Genomic DNA, 26,391 nt, shown 5'->3' on the forward strand with positions numbered 1-26,391 from the left:
TTTGTGGTTAATTTGAAATTATTCCTATGCCGTTGTGTTTACTCGAAGACATTCAAATGGAAGTGATGGCCATAAGACTTTTTCTGAAGCTCGTTCAAAGTAATCTAATAATTTTTGAAGATAAAGCAATTTTTAGTCGAGTGTCAAAAATATCTCGGGGTTGCAAAAGTTTTGACGTGGTTAAAAGCTCGCATAAATTTTTTCGGAAAACATTCGCGATCTCGAGGGAAATTTTCTATTAATTTTACCTTCGATAACTCTGACCCCATTTGTTGCGTGAGAAGTCGATCCAAAGAGCTCTAGCTGTCGTCCAAAACATTGAATTTATTTTGAAGCAGCTGTGAATTTACCTGTCTTCGTTTATTTAGAGTTACAGAAACGTGTCAAGTATGTCACGTGACCCTTACAGTACATTATAGCCCAGATGAGCTACAGTTGTTGGTTTATATCGTAAAATAGGTTTTGGTTAGTCATCGTGAGACAAACGATTCCATTTCTCTTTCAAAAGTAGTTGGTTTCTTCATAAAATCATTTTCTTTTTTCATAACTGTTGCCTTCTCCACTGGACCTCTGTATTCTGATTGAATTATGACGACAATTTATTCTGTATGAATGAAAATACACTGATCGCCTTTTCCCCTTACTTCCGATAATTTTCCCTCGACTCTCTTTGAATCAAACTCCCGATCAAGTCTTTATTATATCAGGACCTAATAGGAGGTAAAAAAGCCGTCGTGTATCTTTCTCCCGTGTGAAGTCTGGAGCGAGCCTCGACATCATACACGCGTTCGATTAAATAGCCTCATTGTCATGCCAGAGACGGCCGCTGCGTTATACGTTAAGGGAACGTTCTGAGTACTTGCGACAAACTTCTACGAGCAGAATGCCGGCGATCGGTGTTATTTACCCTCCGCCGGAGGTGAGAAGTATCTTTCCTTATGTATGCAACGTTTTTGTGGTCATACAATAAGGCGTTGTCTATGTCGTATTTCACTCATAAGACGTCACGTTGTAGGAACACTATTTGTCTCGTTGCTTTTATTTTGACTTTGCTTCGTTTACCTAGGAAATATCAAAGTAAATGAAAGTTACGTTACTTTCGAAAAGTCCTGTTATGATCGTGTAAATGCTGCTTAAGTGAATTAACTTCCCCCGAACGAAGCGAAGCTCTTTCATAACTAGTCTGTTATAGGGGTATTTTATTCATAGTAGATAAATCATATACATGTAAACCTTAACTTGATGCTCAGATATTGTTGACAAGACTGCGAGCTTTGTTGCTAGAAACGGTGAGTAGCAATTCATAGTATGTCAATAGATCGACATTAGACGTAAGAATTTAAATTACTGTAATTGCATGTTTAGATCATACACGTCTGAATGATTGTAAAGATGCTGTGAATACGAGTGAGGTCTTGGTTGACACGCTAGTATTTGATTAGATGACCATAAATTATTTTCATAGGTGCAAGTTCGGAAAAAAAAATTACCTTAATAAAGAAACTTTTGATTTAGTGTCATGAGACCAAGGAAATCTCACTGGCCAGTAAGGAGAGAATCTCAAGGAGCCAATGAGAACTCAAATGAAAAACCCATACTCTGCACTGCTTTAAGAAAATGTGGTGATCGGGTGGCATTCAGCTTTAGGTTTGGATTGTTTCAGTGGGAAGGGTGGTGTAAGTTTATGTGAACAGTTAAAGAACAAAGAAAAAACTTTGCAATTCCAGATTACTTTTAACACTCAATGGGATTTTGCTCTAAAAACACAACAGCAGTTGCCTTAGTGTATAATGGAAATGCATCCCAAGAAACTGATATTTTAGCATATAGCACTGTCTGTTCAGTGACAGTGTTCAAGTAAAAGCATGATTATAAAATACAACTGGTAACCTAGATGTACATGCTCACTGGGGATTGTAGACAGTAGAATTATTCAGTGAGTAGACAAAAATCTCTTTTTAACAAATAGCTTATGTGTTGCCATGTATCTGTTCAATAATAGACCAAGGATGACTTTGAAATGTGATTGGAACAGCAAAAACTTTTTTCTTAGCCTAGTGGTTCTTGATGTTGTCTGTGATCTATTGCTGCACAGATACATAGAAAAATGGAATCCATTTGTTTAATATAATAAAGAAAAATACTTTGTCATTGGTCATCTATGCATCAGTCCTGTGATAAATCATAGATAAGAAGCAATAAAAATCAATGCATCCTTCTGCTTATTACAGCTGTGTATATGTTTAGTTAAATTTTTTATGTGCTGAGTTTTTTGTTTTTAGAAAGGGAGAACATCCCCCTGTTACTTTTCACTGTTCTTAAGTCACTTCATTTGTGATTACACTGCTTTGAGAAAAGGGAATTGTGTGAGTAGTTTTTGAATCTGCTAGATTGTCATTGTTATTTGTTTGTTGCAGGACCGGAATTTGAATCACGAATCAGACAGAATGAAATAAACAATCCTAAATTTAATTTCCTGAATCCTGGAGATCCCTACCATGCGTACTTCCAACAAAAAGTTACAGAGATTAAAGAGCAGGATGACAAAGGTGAGTAAAAAGAACATGATACAGATCAACTTGAATAATTTGAAAAGAAAAAGAGAATCACAAGAATCACCAGAATGTGATTAGTGATTTATGGACTTATCTTTGGTAGAGGGTTTGGACAGTGCTGTAAAGAGAGCTGTAGCTTTCCACTGATGTGACTCAGGTCTGATGAGGGTTTGAATTTTGGACTCAAAGGGTCTCAAAGTGACTAAGTGTCTTTGTTGCCAAGGGTTTTTTTGTTTTTTGTTCCACGAGACCCGGCTCTCTCAACACTAAATTTTTACCTGGAATCACTGGGGGCAATTTTTTCCCTAAAAATTCCACAATTGTGATACTTGATTGGCACAAGAATATGATAATATCAAAAATAAGTTAATCAAGTACAATACAATACAATGACAATTAATAATTACAACATTTTTATTATTGTAATTATTCATTGTCACTGAAAAGCCCTCTCAGGGAGTGTCAATAAAGTTTGTATTGTATTGTATTGTATTGTACTTGATTAATTTATTTTTGATATTATCATATGTCTTGTGCCAATCTGTAGTTCAAACTAGATCAGAAGTACCTACCTGCAATCAAACTGGACATGGAATTTCATTTCAGAACTTTATTTTTTTTTTCTTCTTTTTTTCTTCTTCTCGTCTTTATTCCATCATAAGATAAAACTACATATCTTATGTTACAACGAATTGAAAAAACTACAGACATCTACATACATATTATGAATTAAAAAGTATATCATTACAATAAATGGAGCTTAAATATCAACCTATTTACAAATGTGTTCATAAAGCGCTGTGTATTAATTTTCAGGCGCGCACAGCCTTTTTTCCTGAGATTGTGTAGATATGTCTTGTGGACAGGAATGATATCTTTCAGGGGGTGGCAATCCGTTGATTTTAGTTTCTTCAAAATGTTTCTGTCTTGTTTGTTTAAAAGGTTCTTGATAAAAACTGGAAATGAGATAAAACCGCGTTTATGACATCGGTCTAAAAAATTTTGTACAACCGTAAGATCGGACTCAGATGCCCCATAGACTGAAAGTGCATAGCTAAAATTAGCCAAAACAATCGATATAAAAAGATGATCAATCTCTGCCTGAGAGTAATGTTCCTTTCTCAATGTTCGTAGGACGTGTAAACACTTGTTTGCTTTGACAAGCTTAGTTCTTACATGCTCATCAAATTTTCCATCACTCTGTAAAGTTACTCCTAGTAAAACGAAGCTATTACATTGGGGAATATTATTATTGGAGAGTAGAGTACATTATGATTTTTCTTTCTAACAACCAGCTCTTTACATTTGCAAGGGTTGCAGACCATTCTATTGTCTTTACACCATGTTAAGAACTGTCCTACTAAGTCGGCAGACGGGTCACTATTCCTAGTGATAGGCGAAAGAATAGTGGAATCATCGACATATTTAAAAAGCACAGGGCAACCATTAAAAAAAATCTCCAAATCGTTCAAAAATATATGAAAATTTTTACATACATGTACATGCAGTTTTTGAAGCTATTAATAGTATAATCCACAAACTATATGATACCTAAAGAAATTCAATATATGATGTTTTCATCAGAACCAGAGGCCATTCCAGCTGCTCCTGCTCCACAGAAGGTAGAAACACAAGGATGTTTAATAACTACAATATTGACCCTTATTGACTCTTTCACTTCTAGGATCTGAGAGAAAATTCTCTAAATGGAGGCCAAACAATATAGATCTTTCAGAATTAATCTTGAGAATTGGTTGTTACAGCCTGATGTGATACCTGTTTGTCAGTTGACAGTACAGAATTAAAACTCAACACTCAATTCTCCAAAGTTTAGTCAACTAAATCTTTTCCAGCCTCCATGATGACCAAAAGTGTCACAGCTTGGAGTGCTTCAGATAGGCAGTGACATTGCTTTGCAAAACTCAAAATGGTGATGTTCATCGTCAATTTTTAAGCATTGTCAAGGATGAATGAATGGGTAGCTTCACACTTTGATCATTTGAACACTATTTCTCTTTGATTTTAGCCAAAGCCTCTGATACAGATCCCAGTGACAATTTCAGAGCCACCTGTACCTAAAGAACCTCCCCCAGAATTTGAATTCATGGCTGATCCACCATCTATATCTGCATTAGATCTGTGAGTAAACTTAAAATTTGCATTTCACTAAATGCATGCCTTTCTCTTTAGAGTTTTGTACATTCACAATCAGTAACCTTAGGTGTATTTTACTATAAATTGTTGTTATTGTACTTGATTTTAATACAATCTGTTTACTGATAATCCACTGAAAACTGACTGGCATGTTACTGCTGTTCAGTTGGTACTGATACAATGTACATGTGCTTGTAGCCCTAGCTTTCTGAAATATTCTCCCTAAGATACTGTCACTGTACAGTAAATTGTTGAATTCTTATGACAAGACTTGCCATGCATTATGTCTTTAATTCACCTCGATGAAATATTTTTGAAGGAATCAATTCAGTTGGTAGCTATAAACTGAGAGTTTTAATTAATCCTCTCTGGTCCACTGGTGACCAAGGAGGAAATTTTCATTACCTAGTACACTTCCAATCAGGAAATTTGATAGGAGGAAAGAAATATATCAACTGGGGAATATTTTTTGATTTAACACCAAATCTTATAAGCAGAAGTAAGGAGAAACACTGTAAGATGGTGTAGAGAATTGATGTAAAGGTACATGTAGGTCTTGGGAGTGAAAAAGTTAGTAACTCACTCAATAACTTTTCTTATTAATGCAAATCATTGTTTTATATTCCTTTGAAACCCACAGGAATATCGTTAAACTGACTGCACAGTTTGTGGCAAGGAATGGACGTCAGTTCTTAACTAATCTCATGAACAGAGAGCAGGTACTTTTGCTATGAGACACTTCACAAACATGAGACAATTCAGTTACCGTAAAAACCCACAGATAAACCGCACCTTTTTTCCAAAAATCGTTGCTTGAAATTGGGGGTGAGCTTATCTGTGGGAGCATTTGAAAAAGGTGTTGTGAATGTTTTCCATTTTCATGTGTGATCTAATGCCTGGTTACTAAGCTTCGAATGTTCTGCTCGTGTTCCTGTTGTTATGCAAAAATCTATGAAAAACTGTGTTGAATGAAAAATTCTTGTCAACAAATACCAGAAAAAGGTCAATCATATGGCAAAGTTGGTAGAAATGATGTTCATTATGAGCAAGACTTTGAAGTATTTTCCATTGCAATGTTAATAGTGGGTTTATGTTCAATGAACAGTGGATTAAGAAGACTTCTCAAGACTCAACTTTGGATTTTTTTTTATTTCTTTCAAAAAACTTTTTTTCCAAAATTTGAGCTGCTAAATTCAGGGTGCAGCTTATCTGTGGGTTTTTACGGTATTCATGCACTATTAAAAACATTATATATCTCGGTTAGTATGTGCATTATGATTGGTCAATTTAGCATGCCATATTCCAGTGTATGGCCCACTGAATTCAAAAGTTTGTTTGAATTGAAATCTTCCCTCTCTATTTGAACCCAGAGATATGATAAAAATCTTAATAACCTTGTCTGTACTGTTAGTTACCTTGTTTTTTTTTCCATTCAGATTTATGGCCTGGGCTAGCTTTATGAGCTTAAGTGTCCAAGTTGTTGACTATTGCTGCTATGTAGTAGCCAAAACTTTCTACTTGTTGTGGAATCAAAATGATATCATTTTGGGTCCCTTGGTAATGATGATAACACTCATAGAAACTTGAGTTAGACTGAAAAGACTGATCATAGGGAAGACGCTGGTGTAAACTTGTGATAAGTATATATAAATAATAATGAGAGACTTACTCCTCTTACCAGAATAATAATGATATATCTTAGATTTTTGAAAGAGCCATGGTGACATGCTGTTACAATCTTTATTTATTTTGCAGAGAAACTATCAGTTTGACTTCTTACGGCCACAGCACAGTTTGTTCAACTATTTCACCAAGCTTGTGGAACAGTATACAAAGGTGAGATTTGCCTCACGATGAATTTACTTGTTCAGGGCCTTGTAGAAAATGGCATCATTCCTTCTTCATTGTATTTTCATATGAACATGATCATGTACTGCAATAGGAGTGATAAGTGTATTGAGTAAATCTTACATTTTGTCAGGTTTTGATTCCCCCAAGTGATATCAAAGAGAAGTTGCAAAAGGATGCTTATAAACCCAAAGAGGTATCAGAACTGTTTACTATGTTTTGACAAAGTTAAAATCATTTCTTAAACAATGACTCTCATGCTTAAGCAAATCTTTATTAAGCAATAAACCACCTTTCTACTGGTTTACAAAATTACCAAAGCTATAGAAAGAGCGGAACCTTTTTTTCGAGGGTATATCATGATATGCACGTGGAAACTGGAAAGGCAACCAATTTCCTCTGCATTGTATTGTAAGATAGTAAAAAAAAAAGTTCCCCCTGGATATTGTGAGACTTTTTTTCTCATGCACCATTCACATAGATCCACCAAGATATTCAAAATATTAGTAAACTATCTTGGTTTTAATTAAAGAAAACTTTTAGTATGTCTGGTGACAAGCTTCTGTGTATTCTAATTGTCAGTCAGAGAAGCTGAGATACTTTGCATCTTTTTAGATTCTGGATCGTGTCATGTACCGTGTTGAGTGGATTAAACAGCAAGAAAGAGAAAAAAAGAAATTAGAGGATGAAAAAGAAAAAGAAAGAGGTTGGTCTCTGTTTGACTAACAACAGCAGCACGCATTTACATCTCCATGTACTTAAGCATTGCTGTGAAACTTAGAATCAGAGAATCATTGTTGTTGAGCCTTTCTCGCAAATTTGGAAATGACAAGAATACAATCTTATTTATATGGCTTCTCTGAAGGGAAATATACATGTGCGTGTAACCTCAATAGCAAGAATGATTACAATTTTAATATTTCGTATTGAAAATTGCAAGTCAGTGCAGTTCATATGATGAGACATTCTGATATGTATATACACATAATGACGTTTTATGGGCAGACAGACAAAACGCTTTACTTTTCTTTTAGCAGTTTGTTTCTATTTCAGATTTAACTCTGGTTTTAAAGTTCTTTTTGAAAAGAATTTTACTTTCTTGTTGCATGTTTATGCCAAATAGTTTGTTCTGAGTACGGTAGCTATCAAGGTCTCTCCTGTTAGTGCAATCTTTTCTTACTCCTGGTGAGTTGCAGGAGTTTCATGTGTCTATTAAAATTTCTCCATTGGCTCAAAGTTGATTTGCAGTGATCAGTTGAATAGGAAACTATTATATTCTCACAATAATCCTTTCCCTTCTTGCAATATAGTTGCATTTGCATCAGTGGACTGGCATGACTTTGTTGTGGTGGAAACAGTGGAATTTAAAGACAACGAAACAGGTTGGTTTCTCACATTACATTTCTACAAGAGTAAAACCCTCTAACTATGATATCCCTACATTATCCAGCATTCAGGTTGTGAGGATATTTAAACTTATCAGATAGATTCTATTATCTTGATCTAGCAAAAATTCTTGTAACTAATTTACAGGTGATGTGTATTGGCTAGAAGGGCGAATTAACAATCAAATCTCGGGAATTAAAGAGTTCATTGTGTGATGTGGAAAACACACGGAATGAGTGATCTGCTTGACAAAATGCTGTTTTTAGGTTGTCAGTAAGAGAGACAGCCACCATTATTGGTAATCCCAGTTTCACAGCTGTCTAATGGGAAAGCCGCTGAAAACCTGCGTGGAAAAGAACTATGAAACAAACAAAATTTTACACTTGCAGATAAAACTTACTCTTTTGAAGCATCTATTTTAATTTATTAAGATCCTTATATTGTGTTGTTTTAGCCAACTTGCCTCCACCAGTAAGCAGAGAACAGCTTGGAGCCAGGATATTAGCGCAGGAGCGATACGAACAAGTACAGGTGCGTACAGTACATGTAGCTTGTGATCAATTTAAACTTGATAGTTGCATGTAGATGCCTGTTCCATGGTCCTTTTTAAGACCAAAACTGAAATGTTCATGATTATTTTTTGTAGGATGATGGTCCTACGCCAGATGATATGGAAGTCAACATGGATGTGGAGATGGAAGTTGACGAACCAGAGCCGACATTGTTACAAGTTCCTCCACCTCCCCCTCCTATGAAGGATTCAACTGGGGTAAGACAAGCCTATTTTACTACATTCGTGTACCTATCGATCTACCCACATTGCACCTACACCTTCGTCAGCATGTGTAAAGATTAAAATTTGACTCTGAAACAAGACTCTGAAAAGGAGAATGGGAGAAGAGCTCTACAATATGTGGTTGTCCGCGAACGCCTTATAAGTGTGCTTATCTTTGTGTGTATGGATCTTTTGTAAAGACTGTGACGACCATGTTATTTTCATCTTTCAGAAAAACACAGACATGAATGAGGTGCCTCTTCCACCGATCCCCTCTGAACCTGGCCCCAAACCGCCCCTACCTCCCACAGCCCCAGGATCGAACATCCAAATCCGGAGAAATTATGATCCAAAGGCTCCTAAAGCGGCTGCACCCCTGGCTCAGACGGACAAGTTCCTGATCTCACCAATCACAGGCGAGCGGGTTCCTGCAGAGAACATGGCCGAGCACATGAAGATAAGTCTGTTGGATCCGCGCTGGAGGGAGCAGAGAGATAGAGTGATGCAGGAGAAGAAGGAGCAGGAACAAGTGTTTGCTGAAGGTAAAAGCAGTGCTACTGGTCACTCTATCTGTCGTGTAAACTCACTACAGGGTTAGAACAATAAACGAAGGCACAGAGAAGGGGCTCCTGGTCATGGCCTGTGGACGGTGTCAATTTTACAAAAGCTATTTTTAGAAAGTAATTTTTAATTAGTGTTAACAACTGAGTTGAAAACGTAAACTAGCCACTGTAAAGGGTAAAAAAGCTGACGTTTCGAGCGTTAGCCCTTCGTCAGAGCGATTTAGAAAGACTATTAAGTGGATGCCTGTTTTCTGAGACGTCTACTTGAAGGAAAACTGAGGCTATCTTAGGTTAGTTTTTATGCTTAAAATCAATGCAGTGACGGAGCGGAACTTACGGAGCGGACGTCCGCGAAAGTGGAATTCGGTGAAAGTCCAAAGCTCAAAACACCTTAGATGGAATCAATATTCGTTTGGTTACGATCTTTGACGTCTGGAAGTGTATAAAGCTTGTTCCGTCCAGGTTGCCGGCTTAGTTGTTTTTCTGTCTCCTATTTCAACTTCTTCTTCTCCTTCTTTCTTTACTGACCGAGACGAAGCCTAGGCAAAAATTATCCAATTTCCAACCGTCTTGAGCTTTCGCTGGGTCAGGAACACATTCATTCATTTGTCTGTCAGGTATGTCAATTGGAAGCAGTCTGAAGCAGCTGGCCGAGCGCCGTACAGATATCTTTGGAGCTGGTGACGAAGAGACTGTCATCGGTAAGAAGATCGGAGAAGAAGATATCCGAAAACCAGAGAAGGTCACATGGGATGGTCACACTGCTTCCATGGCGGCCACTTCACGCTTGGCTCAACAAGGCGTGACAATTGAACAACAGATCGAGGCCATACACAAATCGAAGGGACTCACGTGAGTATTAACTTAACACTGAGCTCCATTTTGTGCAAGATACTCGTCAGCGGACATAAGTTGTTTCGAGCTTTGAAAAAAGATAGTATGAAAGGAAAAATAAACAAACATTTATTTGATTTGCCTTGGTGGAAGCTATATTTCAACTAGCCCTCAAATTTTTTCAGCTCTTGGAACAAAAGGTTAAGTTTCAACGTACCTTTGAAAATGCATGTAGTAGAAGTTGAGCGCCAAGGCAAGGCGTAAATGTTTGTTGTTTAAATCCATCAAATATTTTTGCCTGCGCGCGATTGGTCTAAACGCTTCACGCGAACTAATATTCCCCCGCGAAAACTGGGGAATATCCGAGGATATACGCCAAGTGATATATTACCAATTTACAAACCTAACGTGTGCTGCTATCGCTCTCGGAAAACTGTTCTCATCTCGTAAATTATAATGTCCGCGGACAAATACCCAGACACATTTTCGCGCCAAATGGAAGCTATTGTTTATTTCGCCGGTTAAGAGGACTGTTTGAAAAAAACCTGTAAGAAACATTTTGAAGTTTGGGTCACAGGTTTAACCGTACGGTCCGACCCCTAGCGAGGGCATTTGTGTTCAGCTATGGTCACATCAATCCTTCCTGATGTTGTGTTTTTCGAAGCGACTATGACAATACATGCAAATACTTATTCTGTGACTATTCTGTTCTTATGTTGTTCTTCAGGCCCTCAGAAGAACGAGAAAGAATTGGACCCAAAGTTCCAGAGCAAGATAAACCTCCCGAGGCGCAGTTACCACCGACCGCAACTATCCCGCCCCCTCCCTCCTTGAGTACCATGACCCCATCACGAGCGCCACCACCACCCCCTATGTCCGCGATGATGAATCTGCCACCACCTCCCCCCATGCTCCCCCCTGGTGCACCCCCACAGTTCATGGGTAAGCATCATTGTTTACTGAAGAATATGTCTTAAGAGCAAAGCATTTAAATAATACCAAGTGGTCTGTCCACGGGCGATTTTCCAGAAACGCTATATTTAAGAATGACAATCTATGTTGTTCTGGTTTGTTGTTTATGACGTGTGAAAATGCTTTGTATCTACTTCTCATATCTCTGTGCTTTTTCATTATTTCAGCCATTGAGCTTTCGTTGATCGTTTAGGTGACAGAAAGCCATTGTTCGATTTTATTGTGTATTTATGGAAAACACCAGTCAGAGATTTATGACTTTATCTGTGATACCCTGTGATAGTTTGGACCACCTACTATCGAGCAAGGCGGGTCAACATGACTCTTTTGATTTTACGGGATGCTTGTGCAAGAGCGCCAATGAAAGCCCGGTTGCTTTTCCTTTCCTTTCCTTTCCCATTCCTATTCCTTTGTGAGACTACTACTGAATAAAAGGGACCAACTCTAGGTTTCTGCCGTGAACGTTGTACATTTTTTTCCAGACTATATTTCCCTTGGATGCATACCGACCGTCTAAGTATTTATTATTTTTATTTCTGTATCCGTAGGTATACCACCTCCGCCACCCCCGGGAGGTCTCCCGCGCATGCCGCCTCCACCGTTTGTTAACCCCAATCCTCCTGTTGCACCTCCCCCGCCAAGTAAGCGAGATATGGACGGAGATGACGTGGCTGGTAAGAAGTCCAGGACTGAGCCGGCTGAAGCAAATCTTGTTCCCGAGGATCAGTTCCTCTCCTCCAACCCTAACCCGGTCACCTTTGGTGTCCAAATCCCTAACATGCCAGACAAGTCCGAGTGGAAATTGGATGGCAGCACAGTTCGTCTTACTTTGCCGCTGACGGATCAGGTGAGTTAAGTTTGGGTCTGGTACCGAGAGAAGTGTATTTTCGCGCGAGAAAGCTCTTAGGGAAACCACAATAATGTTCCGATACCTGAGCGCTTATTGAAAGGATTGCTCTGGAAAGCAAATTCAATAAAATCATACAACGGCAGCCCTGCCGTCTTAGTACCGGCAACGGTGTTGTTGTTCTGGGCAATTTGCATGTCGTAAAACAAAAACTATGTTTATTATCACGGCCAGTTAGAACAAACAAAAATATCTCAGGGAGCCAGTGAGAATTCAAAATGAACACAAATGCTCTGGTTGTGTTTTTCTTCGTTCAGTGATTGGCTAGGAAAACTCGTGCCACTCTTCTTAACCAATCAGATGCACAAACTAGCCATGTCTTGGTGACGGGCAGTTTGCTTATATTTACTGTGAGTTTCCATTGACTCCTTATCACAGTACTCCTTTTATTGTCTGAGGCTGTAATGATTACTTTGTTGCTGGGCTTACGACACTCAAGGGCCATGGCGAATTATGGCAAAATTAGTCCAATCTCTTATCACTTTGTACACTCAATTTAAGGTTTTGAAAGCTTGCAAACGGTTATCTTTCATAGAATAGTTAGAGGCTTAGACATAAGTGGCTGAAGCTGTTGTGTTTTGAGGAAACCTTGTTTTCTGAATGCTTTAACTCTTACCCGTAATTATTACATTACTTTCTCTTGACGATTTCTTAATACTGTTCTGTTTCTGCTCATTTCTCGCTAGATTTCTGTCATCAAGGCTAAACTGCACGAGATAACTGGTATGCCAGCTGGAAAACAGAAACTACAGCTTGGGGTAAGAGTTATTTAATCTCTCTCTTTAGCTGGATAGGACAGTTGTTAGTTGAATGACCTGCCTTTACAGGAGTTTTCCTGACAGCGTAGATGGAAAAATATGTCAAGTTTCTATTAAGTAAGTTGCCACGTCTAATACCAGTGCTTTGACGAGGAGACCTTTCAAGGATTAAAAAAATGGTAACAAGGAAATTTGCTAGAGTAGATGACTTCATGAGGAAGCTTACCAAGGACGTGGTGGAAGGTTTTAGAAAAATTCTGCTCTAGCAGGTTTTCCTTGAGTCTTTTTGAGTAGATTACCTCGCTGATTTGCGTGGTGCACCCGTCAAAGTGTTTGAGTAGATTCAAGCCAGCGTAAAAGAAATTCCATCTCGTTTTTCGTCCAAACTTTTGGCCTCTAACAAAAATGTTAATGGATAAGTTATCTGACAGATGTAACTTGATAGTCACGAACTCGTGTGCGACCTCCCAAATATTTTATGTTGGCGACAGATTAACCGGTTTATCTGCTATAATTTATCCGGTGATAAAGCTTATTAACTGCGTGGACAATCCGCTTACGACTAGACATGCACTAATTAGCGTGCGGACAAGTGCAAACATTGACTCAAGGCAAACGAGCAAATACGTACGTGACAGTTCACGACCGAGGCTGAAAGGTCGTTGGTGTAAGATGGCGATTTCACTTCCCTTAAGTTATTTTTCTCGTTCAATTTCTCATGCAACTTCTTATTCTGAGATTCGTGTCAGAAACAAGTCGGCAAAGAGTTAAGTTGTTTATTTTGGCTCAGAATCCGGCCGGAAAGGTCCATTGTTTTCATTCGTTTTCTTTTCTTTCTTTTTTAGAGGTCAAGTGCTTATGGAGGCTTTATTTATTTTTTTTGTCTTTTTCTTTGTACATTCGTTTCTGTGAAGCACGAGGGAAATCTAAACACGATTTTTATACGTTGCATATTTCTGAGAGGTCCTATCTGCTTTATAATTTAGCCGTTTTGTCGGGAAAAGTGTGGTAATTAATTAGTGTATCATTTAAGCGATTTTCCTGGTATTAAAATTTCCGCGTGAAATAGAAGAGCAAAAATTAAAGCTGATAAGATGGTTTAAGGGAGCGAGGTTTTGGCCAACCTTTCAATACTTTCCGTAGGTGAGAATTCATCTCATATTTTCTTTAAATCATTTCATCTGCCTTTTTGTCTCGTTCAGGGAATTTTCATCAAAGATTCCAACTCGTTGGCATATTACAATGTCACTCCAGCCAGTGTAGTGCAGCTACAACTCAAGGAACGCGGTGGACGAAAGAAATAAAAGACTTTGCAGTCCCAGAAGCCGAAAAGTTGCCAATTTCGTTCGGTTGTTTTTGTTTTACTGTAAATGCTTCCTCAAGACAAGTCTCCCCCTTTCCGTATATCGACCCCTCTCATGAGCGCCCTATGTAGAACTACAATTATCTCATAAGCTTCCTTCTAATCTACTCTTCTCTGTATGAAACCATCCTCCCCTCTTTCTGTTCCCTAGAGAGAAACTCTTTTTAGTATAGTTATATTGTTTCTCATTTAGGTCAAGTAGCCTTTCAGTTAAAGAATATTGTGTTGTTTAAAAAGCCTGTATCAGTTTATGTAGGTTTTCGAGGAAAGAAATATGTTCCTTTTGGTAAATAAATAAAATTTCTCGGACTGTGACACGTGTTGAATTGTTTCAGCAGGGGCTTTGCATGACCTTTACGGCAAGCCACAACAGTTTAACTTGTCATCTTCTCTTTCCTGTCGTTTTGAGCTCATTCTTCTTTACCCTGTATCTGGCGTCAAAACTTAAATCTTGCCACTTTCAGCTTCAATTCGTTCCTTGTTAGAAGCGACTCCCACGTTATACACTTAAGAGAGAGGGCAGAATCCGAAAACACATTCCGAAACACAAGTGAATGTAATTTTACGCAGCCGTAGGTGATCACTTATGCTTTTTTAAATCACAAAAGTTTACTTTAATAGCAAAACGCACACTTATGCGTAATTTTCTTTATCCGAGAGAGCCAAATTGCACTCTTTGGCTAAGATATTTTCCTTACTGGCCAAATTACTTCGTGAGGCCCAAAGTTGGGGCCAAATTTGTGGATAGGTAGTGTAGTAAAGTCGTCCAACTCTTTTAAGTCTAATTGCATCACAGGGTCGTAGTTGATGTACCTGTAGACGCAAACTGTTTTCAAAAGTCATGCAATCCTTTGAAAAATTGTTTACCATTGCAAAACTGTGAAATCGTCAAATGACTGAAAGATTTAAATTTCTGATAAAACTATGATGCTGCTTCGGTGGGTGGTATCGCAATGTAATTTAAGTTGATAAAAGCAAAATATCATGGAATCGTCAAGGTGGGTGTTCGTTGGGATGAGTACTTGAAATGATAGCATCCTACCAAAGACGCCCTCTCCAAATGAGCAGAAACCTCGGTTGAATACGCAATGTGCACCCATTTGTAAGTGCATGTAGACTTTGTAATCACTTTGAACCGCCCGCGTGCGAACGTAATCGGGCGTAATCAATTAATTTGGGTTCATTGTTGTTTTCAATAGGGTTCATATTTAGTAGTTTCACTCTAGAAGGAATTATTCATTGCTCAGTTTATTTCAGATGTAACTTGATCGGAGCCTTTGTTTGTCGACGAAGGTTGTTACAAAAAGTTGAGTCTATTGATCACTGATTTTAGATTGATGGTTGAGCACTTGAAGAGACTAGTGCACGCTCCCAAGTCTATCAAAAGAAGATATTTAGTACATATAGACTTCCGCTTCTCCCGTGGGCCATAGTTTCCTCACTTCCGTTAGCGTAAATCGAAAGAGAGACACTTTAATTTTGAAGAATACTCCCGCGTTTCTTCTTTATTTTTGTAGATATTTTGTTAGTGACGTTGATGTAATGTTGAAATCAGAGCTTAAGTCTTCCTGCCTTCATTTACACAACATGGTCCTCAAACAAAGCGTTACGAATAGTAAACAAGCGCAGCGTGCGTGACATCACGATATGTCTATTTGCACCTCATTGTTTTGAATCTCCACGAGGGAGGAGGGGATGGTAATCATAAATTTTTTTCTTTCCCTTTAAATTTATTTAGGACAAGTCGAGCTCTTTCGACCGTTCTGGGATTTATTGGCACTAACATGTATCGTTTGCTATAGGTATCTCCCTTTCGTGTTCTGCTGAGTTACTTTTTGTTTCGAAACTTTGTTGTTGCAAGTTGGGAGCCCCTCCCGTCCACAGTCATGTTCAACTTTTCACACGTCTTCTAGAACTTGATTGACGATTCTTTGTTCTCGCGCGCCAGAATTGCTTACGCATTGTCACTTTCAACGTATCTTTGATTGATTTCGTTGTCGTTAAAGGATTTGCGATGTGGGTTGTTAAAGTTCTAAACACGGGTAAGCCTTCGACAATGTTGAAATATTATGTTTTTTCTCCATCGAAGAGCACATTCAGTGACACTGTTTCACCACCTGCTAGCGAAACTTTCGGGGTCCTTTCACCGATTCTGCGGGGACTTCGCAAACGCCGCTACACGTGGGGATCGATCGTTCAGTCGACTGAAATGCCATTTTCTTTGTTGTTTTTCTCACAGATGTGCACTGTTTGCCGGTATTAGTAGCGGTAGTGGTGTGCGTTTTCGCTCTTCTCCTCATGGTCCGAGGTAAACCTCGAAGAGGAAAAGTAAGTCATAGGCCATTTATCAAAACCAGAGGTCGTCGTCCTTCGCCAAGGATAACTCTCCTTTTCGGCAACAGGGTTAGTTCGAATATTTTTATTTTGAAAATTGTTGGTTTCCCTGACGCATTTTCTCTTTCATCGAATTAATGAACCGTTGAAAGCACTGAACGCATTTTGATTTCAAGTGGTATTGTTTAATTCATACGGCGAAATTAACAACTATCGAAAAATTTAGAAAATTCTCAATGAAATGTGGTGTTCATTAATTTGTTTGATAGATTGATCTTACGGAAGACAGGAGTTGCTCGAAAACTTTACAAAACCTTATTGTTTATGAAATGTGTAAGCAAACAATCCCTGTTCCCTCAAGTTTATTTGTTTTCAAATCTAATATTCATGATATACTAGCTTGCTTTTTCTGTATATGCGAATAAGGTCATCAAGATCCTATCTCCTTCCAAGAAAATAGACGGCTTGATCGCCGTCAAATAATTACGTATGTTTTTATTTGTGATTAGTTAGTCAAAGACAGTCAAAGAAAGTTCGAATTTCCGTTTTGCGGTTTTAAAATTTGCATTTCTTGTCGACTCGTAAATACTGTGGAAGACATGTCGACGCGATCAGGCGATTTCACTAAGTCACCACATGATTCGGTTTTACTTTGAAATTACGTAAAAAATCGAAACGTCACTTTGAATTTTCTCGAAAAGATCTCTTCAATTTAAAGCTAAACAATGAAACTTTTTTTTGTTTTTCATTTTTGGCATCAACAATACATTCGCCTTCCACCTGCTGATATTATACTAAACATCACGCAGGAAAAGAAAATTATCAATAAAAATTTAGTGAAGTGTATGTTCTCGCCGCTTTCATTGTCATACAATCTCTACAGGCCGCACAGAAATCTTTTTGAGGCGATCTTTGACTTTCTCACAATGTGCCTTACAATAATTTGTGAACTCTGTTGATAGGTGCAAATGTGTTTATATTTTTAAAAAGATAATCGAATTCAGACAATATTGTAATTGGACTTTTTGTGGGAGTTCCAATTGTGGGAAATAATTACCTGTTTACACAGTGAAGTCAAATTGTATCTACGAAAAAATTATAACAAGAATTTTTCAGTCAGGGTTGATTTTATATGATGTCAAGCAGCCATCTTATGATTGCCTTGCCAATCGATATCCAAATTTTGCTCAAAGTTTATATTTCACTCAGTCTGCATTAATTCTCAAGAGATTGTCCTATATTTTAAGTCCAGGTAAGATTACACTCACTAAATGTGATAATAAATATTCTTTTATCATGTTTTGACCCAAAGCACCGAAAATTATAACCCAGAAGATAAATAGACAATGTCATAAGGTATGATAAAATATGCAATCAATATCATCAGTGTAAATGCATGGGTGGACTTACAAGCTGAATTATGCATAAAATGTGCACAAAATTGGATAATATTTACTGGAAAACACAGTACATGCTACTTAAGGTTGTGGTCTGTTCTTAGTTATAAACTTTACTGATGAACATCTCATAAACTGATCCTGAAATAATAAAAGCCAACATGAAGCTTGAAATTTATTCTCTAAGGAATGAATTAATCAGCTGTAATTTGAATTTTTGTCATACGAATTGATGTGTTTAGAACTTTCAAGAATTATCATGTAATTGTGTTAAGGGCATCTTTAAAATTTGAACTCATAAAATGGGCTAAATGGTTGAAAAATGAAAAATTCTGATTTCAAGAGTTTTCTGCCTTTGTTAAACCCAACTTTATAAGCTTTCTAGTGGTTGCTTTTGCATCCCACAAAGGGAAATCAATTTGGCATAAATAGGTACATGTAATGTCAGTTGATGCTAATCTTTCCAAATCTTATCAAAGCTTAATCAAGTTTTGGGGACATACATTACCCTTCCTCTTGTCCCAACTTCTGCCCTCAGCAGTTAGCAAAAGTCCATCAAAATGCAAGCTCTCTTTTGACCCTCTTTATTTTGAACTTTAATTTAGTACAGGTAGCTGTCAAATGTATTAATTTAATCACTTGAAAATATTAGCTGAGCTGATTACCTCAGTCTGTAGCCTTTTTATTTTTAATTCTCTACAGTCAATTCCCACTATGTGGTCACTGCTTCCTGTGGGGCAGAAATTGTGGTTTGTTATTTTTCATTTTGAGAGCCATGCCATGGTCTTAACAAGAATAACAGAAACAATGCCTTTGTTGTTACTCATTGTTTTTCATTTTTATCTTGAGCTTAAGAAAATAAGTAATTATGTAAACCTACTCAGAGCTTTATTAAGTACTTATCATGTCACGAAACAGCTGAACAAAAGCTAAGATGCTAATGCTTGTTCATCTTAGAATAATCAGAGGCAATTTCCAGCTGTTTTATATAGTCAATAGGATGAAATGTAAACAATACAAATTTTAATGAGTCAGAGTCAATGTTAAGTTAAAAAATTTCTTAAAAATTAGCACTAACTAAATTCTGTTTGGCGACGAAGCTTAAGAAAAGAAACAGTTCTTCATTTTGCATCTGATACTTGAAAAAAAAACAAGAAAGAATTTCAGCCCTAAGATAGCTTGTGTTCAGGCTTAGATATTTATAATGAAACTAGTGATGACTTAAAAGTACAATTTAAGTTTGAATTGCTCTTGCATGGACAATAGTGCAATTTTGAATTGAGTATCAAGAGTAATACAGGATCATGTTGCTTTTGTTTTATTTCACCATGTGATTATTGCTTTTGTTTAACTCTTTGATTCCCAAGATCTGTTTGTTAGCTCTCCCCTCTAGCTGTTACAAATTTCCTTGTGAACATGTTACAAGAATTTGGTGTTAGATCAAGAAAACAATCTCTACCTGAAAAGTTTGAGTATTCCCATTACCTGTTTGCTGGATAACAGATGCATATCATTGGGAGAAGTTACCTTTTAATCACTTCTGGGAGTTAATAGGCTAAGAAAACTGGTGCCACACTCTCAACCAATCAGATGGAAAACATAAAATATCTTTATCTTGGCCACTTGCCTCTTCACACCCTTTTGGCAGTTTGCTTTTAAGTTACTTTGGGTTCTCACATGTTCCTTGTAATATTTCCCTTTGTTAAATTGACTCAGGCTGATATGATCTTGGTTTTGCAACACTCAATTTAGAAGCCCTTTTGCAGTCCTCTGCAGAAGTACTGCAAATTACAAATACATGGATGTGATACAGTTGAAGTTGACTGAGTTTGTAGCATTGCCAATGACTTGTTTATCCAGTTTTGTATGGATTTAACCTTTCCAAAAATTGAATAAGAAAGAATGACGTTATGCTTTTTGAGTTTTCTGTATACCCCTCCCTTCCAGAATTGCCATTAAGGAATTTCTCGCAACAATATTGATCTATTGCCAAGTAGAAAGGTGATGAGGAGATTAATTAGTATATATTACTTTATTTAACCCTTTCACTCCCAAGATCTAAGTGTCAATTTCTTTGCAGTGTTCTAGTTCTGAGAATTTGATGTTAATTCAAGCAATACGTTCAATTGTTAGTTAACTTTCTTCTCATCACCTTCATGCTTTTGAATGTACCAGTAATTTGTAAGGAACAGTTCCTCTCTAATTACCCCTGGGAGTGTTAACTCAAAATCCCCTAACAGCAATTTTGGGAGTGGGATGATTTAGTTAAAAAAATAATTTGGCTTAAAGTAGATTGTGTTTAGTGTTAATTCTCTGCCTCATAACCAGTAGATGAGTGAAGAATTGCCTGACTGTTCAAACCTTGCTAAGTAAGCTAACAATGTTTGGTGCCTGCCCGCTCTGAAAAAAGAACCCTGCACTAACACTAAAATCAACACACCTCCAAGAACTTGCTCTTGCAGTTGTAAATTAGTTCATTAGAACATTAGAATTTGGTACAAAATTCCATGCATGGCAAAATGAAGAAAAAAATTTTTTACAGAAGATAGAATTTGATTCTTTGTATGTTATCAATTATGCCTCATATTTGATTGTTTTTGTGACCAGGAATTTCCAAATGGCCTGACATTCACTCCCAAAAATTCTTCAAGTCAACCACCGCTGTCAATTAGATCTTCTCCTTTCAAAACAAGACATGTTAGTAATATCCCAGAAAAGTGTTGTGGAAACCGCACATGGCCAGATGTCTTGACCTCTGCCAATCACAGCCTGAAGCAAAAAGTTCCTCAGCCGAAAAAGAAAAAATCCATGAAGGAGAAAAATTTGAAACCAAGAGTGTTGTTTGCATCTCAATCTGTCCATGAAAAGCAGGTTGGTTCCGAGGAAGATAAAGCTGAACTCATTCTTCAGGACAGGCCAAAACACAGGGATAATGGACATATTGAACAAGCTAAGACTAGCGGTTTGTGTGAACCAGACCCATCTTTGTCTTCAAATGTCAAGGAAAGTTGTGGGCATGCAGACAGTCTGGGTAAATCAATTTCTCCATTGAATACTAAAATTCCACCAGATGATGGACAAGTTTCTCACAACAGCTCATCAAGCACAGTAAATAATGAACATTTGCCTAAGGTTGAGGCAAAAATTGATACAACTAGGCTGTCTGCAGATGTACCTAAAACAGGAAAGCCCTATGAAGTTAAATGGGATGAACAAATTAAACAAGCTAAGACTGGTATTTTGTGTGAGCCAGACCCATCTTTATCATTAAATGGCAAGGAAAGGTGCAGGCATGTACATAGTCAGGGTAAATCAATTTCTCCATCAAATACAAAGGTTTTACTGGGAGATCGACAAGTTGCTCAAAACAGATCAACAAGCACAAGAAATAGTGAACTTTCACTTAAGGTTGAGGCAAAAATTGATACAACTATGCTGTCTGCAGATGTAACTAAAACAGGAAAGCCCTATGAAGTTAAATGGGATGAACAAATTAAACAAGCTAAGACTGGTATTTTGTGTGAGCCACACCCATCTTTATCATTAAATAGCAAGGAAAGGTGCAGGCATGTACATAGTCAGGGTAAATCAATTTCTCCATCAAATACAAAGGTTTTACTGGGAGATGGACAAGTTTTTCAAAACAGATCAGCAAGCACAAGAAATAGTGAACTTTCAACTGAGCTTAATTCAAAAGTTGGTACAATTTGCTTGCCTGTAGATGTAACTAAAAGAGAAAAGCCCTATCAAGTTAAATGGGATGCAAAAATTTCCAGAACCCCTTGTGAACGATTTTCATATTTTTTAACTCTGAGAGATGTAGAGACTAATTCACATGTATCTTCAGAACATGGCTCATCATTTGTAACTTTTCTGCCCATTGGAGGTCACACCTGCAGGCAAGGTCAAAGTCAGGAAAATTTGTCATCAACAAAAACAACAACGAATACAAGTTTATGCCAAACTCTGCAGACTAATGATTTTCATACCGATAAGGTAGAGCACAAAGTTCCTGAATCTTCCCAAAACACTTCTGCACCTGATAACCGGGAAGTTGATGAAATTGAATTGATGGATCTGTCTTGGGACAATTCTGATTGTTTTAGTGGAAACAGTGCAGGGTCCAGAGAATCTAGCCCACTGGAACTTATTAAGGAAGTGAGTTGTTCATCTGACAACAGCATTGGTAAGAGTGAACGTAAAATGCGATCATCCAGGAAAAAGGCTGTAAAATCTCACAAGAGAGAGGTGGTTAACTTTCACTGTAACAATTGTGATGTCAGTAACGATGCTGCACATTTGTCCAAGACACAATCATCCACAGAGAAGAATGGAAAATTTCCCATCCAGAAGCCATTGACCTGTAACCATAAGAACTCTGATGCCAATGATGTTGTTGCTCAGGCATCAAAGTCTGAAGTGCATTGTATACTGTGTGGTATCAGGTTGTCTAAACCACAATGTTTTTATAGTTTGGGTTCCCTGTGCACTGATGATGACATTTGTGAAACTACCTCAGATGATATTAATCGACATCTTGTAAGTGATGTTGACACAAACCCTCCAGCAGGGGAAGGTAAAGGTCACCCTGACACAGGATACACCAGTAGCGAAGAACTTGAAAATGAAAGTGTCTTGCCAAAAGAGGTGGAGGCAATTCTTACTCACAAAAGACGTAGGACAGATGGTTATGATGGTGATCATGAGAGTGACAGCAGTTTTGAATCTTTTGTCTTTACATTGTCTTCAAGTGAAGATGAGCGAGAAGCAGTTTCAGTCAAGGAATATGTGAAACAGGAAACAAATAAGAGACAGGAGATGGCAATATCACAGACTATAGAAAAGGTATGCATGCCATGTTTAAAGTTTTGAATACACCTGTAACTGCACATCTTGTGGCCACAAGAATTTTTCCATTCAGACAAGGTTTTTTATATTTTTGTCCAAACTTGAACCTTTTACACCCTACAATCAGTATGCATATTATCCACACTGTTCTTTATGTCATTTCCTAATGTGCTGACAAGGAGAATTTGTTTTGTAATCCAAAGGTTCCTTCCCTGATGATCATTTCTGTTATTGTCATAACCTTAATGAGTGATTCAGTAGTGATATTATAGGGAGAAATTAGATGCTGGTCACTCTAAGGGTTTAAAGGGTTAATGGAGGAGGAGGTTCAAAGGAAGTGTTGGAAAATGAAAATATTAATGAGTACAGTAATTGTACAGCACAACTGCTTTTGAATCTACTCTCTTGTCTGTACAGATGGACTCAAAGTGAAACTATGATAAACTGTCTATAACCCACTTGTAGCTTTTTGTCATAAAATTAAAAAACATTCCTTAAACATCCATGCAGTTATCCTGGTTTGAACCAAGCAGCCAGTCTAAGTATGAAGGTCAATGACTCCTTTGATTATTCTGTTCAAAAGGTTTTGACATGTGCAAAAGTCATTTCCTTCTGCGCATGGTATTCAATTATTTTTACTTTCTAGCACATGACTTCAAAGTTTGTGAACCAAATCTTCCATTTTACTGGAAATTTTTCCAAAGACTAATAATAAACTGTTTTATTGCATGGAAAGTTCCCTATGATTATAGTTAGGTTGGAATTAGGCTAACATTATAAGACATTTTTGTATTCTATGCAACATTCGTAGAAAAGCTTCTTCCCACTATGACTATTTTTCAATTTTGGTGTTATCAATAAAATTATGATGCTAGCTGACTCTTTATCATTCTGGTCAATCATGAGCTGAAGACTTCCTCCTGGCAACTGAATGAACATTCTTATGAAGTATACTGTGAAATACATGAAAAGAATCCCTCTTTTTGCTCTAAATTTTAAAACACACGAAACTTATAAAGAACTCTTGTTATCTCTAAAAATTTTACTTAATCTAACCTTGTCTCTGTGAGTACAAGAGAAGGTCAGTTGAGAGAATTTGAAGTTAATATCCAAATGAAACTTTTTTTGCTAATAAGTTTATCAATTCTCATCACCTGTTGGAAATTGTAAAGAGAAACTACCTGTTAATCAGTGGTGCCTACATAATTTTAACTGTGCTGATGAGGAAGGAATATTCTTACATTATGGTTTTTAATTCTTGTTTTTTTCCTTTTTTTTCCCCTTGAGGTCCAGAAATTAATTGCAAGAACTCCAGCTGAAAAAGAGTGAATTAATCACTAAGACAACAGGGTGAACTGGAGCAGGTAAACAATATCTCCCCTCTTTGTCTGGTATCTGGTGGCAGTTTAAGTAGCAAGGGTGGCCTTCAGATGACATGTGACATGGTTACTCTTGGATTACACATGTACATTTATGGTTGCAAAAGAGCTACAGCTGTTTTAAGCTACTCTGTTATGGTATAGCTTTGAGAATTGTAAATCAATACAAAATTCTTAAATAAGTCCTTACTTGTCAAAAAATTTAGGGGATTGAAATATGGAGTTTACAATGGTGGCAGAAAGTGAGACTAACTCTATTGCTTTCTATACCCATTGTTCTATCTCCTACTGAGAGAAAAAGCAAATATTTCTAAGAGAGGTAGCTTGGGAACTGATAAATATTTTGGTGTTTGCTATGAATGACACAATTCATTTCTTAATTAGCAATTGATTTGGAATAAAATACTGTAGATTGGTGTCACACCCAAAGGTTGAGATTCTGGTTTCAGCTCTTACATTGTGTCATTGTTTTAATAATTCTTGATTATTAGTGTAATTATTTCTTTTATATATTAATTTTTTATACTTGGTAATCAGTCTCTGTCAGTCATTCTTGGTTGGCTTTTCTCTATAGCATTTGACTTCATGGATGGTTAACTTACTATCATTATTTATTCAAAGTAAGTCAATTTTAGTGTAACTTACATGAGAATTGTAAAAGAGAATTTGTCAGGTCTCAAGTTTTCCTTTTATAAGGCAGAGGTTTTATGCTTCTCGAAAAATTACTCATGAAGAACTTTCTAATGGCATTTATGTGTTTAGGCATTATAAATGGATATCCTGATCAACCAAATCCCCCTCTTTCCTTTGTTAGGTGAAATGTGCCTGCATTGATATACCACTATTCAAGTTGTCCACCTTTCTCATTTGTGAAAAGAAGGCTGTGGCATGAGTTACCTTTCAATAACTGGGGTACCCAAGGACATTCCTGATGTTAAATTAGCTGCTAAAGGTCACAGACACCATGATATTGTAATGTGAGAGAAACAAATGTCAACTACCATGTCTCTTGATTTGTCATGAATTGGATCTTTCATTCAAGGGGCATCTGCAGAACTACAAATTGCCATGCTGGTTGTCTTCATTGCCTTCCTCACTTCTTACACTCTTCACTTCTGTCCACTGTGGTGTCAATTTGCAGTGAGGGTGACTGTCTGTTTTATAGGTAAAGAAGACTAGCTGATTCATGATTTCACTGAAATGTTCATCCAATGGTCTGTTTTTCAGGATCAATGTCAGTATCTGAGCCACTTCACTGATAACAAGTTAGGGTTAATGTTGGGGAAAGGGAAGGGTAGGTGCACAGTTGCTCAGTTACTCACATTGAGGTGAATATTGATCCGTTTTTTGCATATGCAGGTAGAAATTGTTTAGTTTTGTCTTTAACTGAGATTGAAAAATTCCATGATGACCTCCTAAGCTCTCTGACTTCTTGTATTTATTGGTGTCATTCATGCTGGTATGAGTCTAAGCTTTTTCCATATTGTGTTTTTATCCATCTTCTCTTATCCTCTCTGCACCCTTAAATGAAGGCCATGTCTTTTCCATCGAGTAGATGTGTCAACTGAATACTTGCCTCCTGATATATTTTTATTTTCTATCTCTTTTTAGCAATAAATCTTCTGGTGTCATCTGATATCTACTGTTCTCTGCGTGTACCTCTTCTACGACCTATCACTGTTTCAGTGCAATCCCTGACTGTAGTTTTAATGTTGCTTTCACACTTTTACACCCACATTATTCTGTGAAGCTTCAAAGCTGTTGGAACGCTGTACTCAGAATTTTCGGATCAATATCAGTATCTGGGCAACGGCCCACCTACCCCTCGGTTAGGGAAGGGTTAGGTGGGCAGTTGCCCAGATACTGATATTGATCCGAATTTTCCTGGTTGGTCTGTGTCTGTCTGTAACCTTCCACGTATTCTTGTGAATGCTCATGTCTTCAAAGAATGTATTGCCAGCAATAAGTTGTGTGGTGCCTCCAGCACCATGAGGACCGATTCTGCTATTTGAACCTTGCTGATTTTCATCAACTTGTGCTTTGAAGTCAACCGTAATCACATTCACATCATGAGTAGGGTTTCCATTCAATATTACCTATAGCTGAAGTAGAATTTATCTTTCTCCTCTGTGTCGGTTACCTCAGTTGATGCGTAAGCTTGAACTACACTTACTTTGGCAAGTGATTACCAGAATCTTGCAGTTGCGAAGCGATTGTTGGTTGATTTCCAGTCCATCGGCTCTTGTGTAGCGACTTCAATGAAGAACAGGCCTCCCACCCTTCACATGATATTTGCTGTCTTCGAAGCTAAGTGCTGT

At 37.5% G+C, this 26,391-nt stretch overlaps 2 protein-coding genes across 4 annotated transcripts in view; both read left to right on the forward strand.

Moving 5' to 3' along the window:
• The first annotated feature begins 778 nt into the window (after positions 1-778).
• The window catches only part of LOC113666901 (splicing factor 3A subunit 1), a 34,079-nt gene continuing 8,466 nt past the window's right edge, over positions 779-26,391 (forward strand). The window contains exons 1-18 of one of the 2 annotated variants that reach the window (XM_089201889.1): positions 779-926; positions 1,251-1,289; positions 2,418-2,549; positions 4,140-4,177; positions 4,582-4,694; positions 5,350-5,428; positions 6,465-6,545; positions 6,691-6,753; positions 7,173-7,263; positions 7,868-7,939; positions 8,398-8,474; positions 8,590-8,712; positions 8,951-9,260; positions 9,899-10,133; positions 10,843-11,057; positions 11,636-11,934; positions 12,681-12,752; positions 13,955-14,430. In XM_089201889.1, coding sequence (XP_089058015.1) covers positions 884-926; positions 1,251-1,289; positions 2,418-2,549; positions 4,140-4,177; positions 4,582-4,694; positions 5,350-5,428; positions 6,465-6,545; positions 6,691-6,753; positions 7,173-7,263; positions 7,868-7,939; positions 8,398-8,474; positions 8,590-8,712; positions 8,951-9,260; positions 9,899-10,133; positions 10,843-11,057; positions 11,636-11,934; positions 12,681-12,752; positions 13,955-14,056 — 2,184 coding nt within the window. In that variant the 5' untranslated portion in view covers positions 779-883 and the 3' untranslated portion in view covers positions 14,057-14,430. Of the gene's footprint in view, positions 927-1,250; positions 1,290-2,417; positions 2,550-4,139; positions 4,178-4,581; positions 4,695-5,349; positions 5,429-6,464; positions 6,546-6,690; positions 6,754-7,172; positions 7,264-7,867; positions 7,940-8,397; positions 8,475-8,589; positions 8,713-8,950; positions 9,261-9,898; positions 10,134-10,842; positions 11,058-11,635; positions 11,935-12,680; positions 12,753-13,954; positions 14,431-26,391 lie in introns of those variants that run through there. The other variant, XM_089201890.1, reaches the window with a different exon arrangement.
• Positions 15,790-25,702, forward strand: LOC113666900 (uncharacterized). Of its 2 annotated transcripts, XR_003445837.2 has the most exons (6): positions 15,790-16,157; positions 16,355-16,518; positions 20,454-22,691; positions 23,982-24,058; positions 24,648-24,693; positions 24,888-25,702. XR_003445837.2 is itself a non-coding variant. In XM_027182702.2 (5 exons), exons 1-4 carry the CDS (start codon positions 16,130-16,132, stop codon positions 24,021-24,023), a joined length of 2,472 nt encoding a protein of 823 aa, XP_027038503.2. In that variant the 5' UTR covers positions 15,790-16,129; the 3' UTR covers positions 24,024-24,058; positions 24,888-25,702. The 2 variants fall into 2 exon arrangements, 1 of the variants encoding a protein (XP_027038503.2); XM_027182702.2 differs by lacking the exon at positions 24,648-24,693.

Source organism: Pocillopora damicornis, chromosome 3, assembly GCF_964200805.1.
Source record: "Pocillopora damicornis chromosome 3, jaPocDami1.2, whole genome shotgun sequence".
Lineage (NCBI taxonomy): Eukaryota > Metazoa > Cnidaria > Anthozoa > Scleractinia > Pocilloporidae > Pocillopora > Pocillopora damicornis.

Bases quoted from the DNA above. Each gene is read 5' to 3' on its own strand.
- LOC113666900 (XM_027182702.2), top strand. From the start codon at position 16,130: ATGTGGGTTGTTAAAGTTCTAAACACGG. The intron at 16,519-20,453 runs GTTAGTTCGAAT...TTTTGTGACCAG, and splicing joins CTCTCCTTTTCGGCAACAGG to GAATTTCCAAATGGCCTGAC. The intron at 22,692-23,981 runs GTATGCATGCCA...TTTCCCCTTGAG, and splicing joins TATCACAGACTATAGAAAAG to GTCCAGAAATTAATTGCAAG.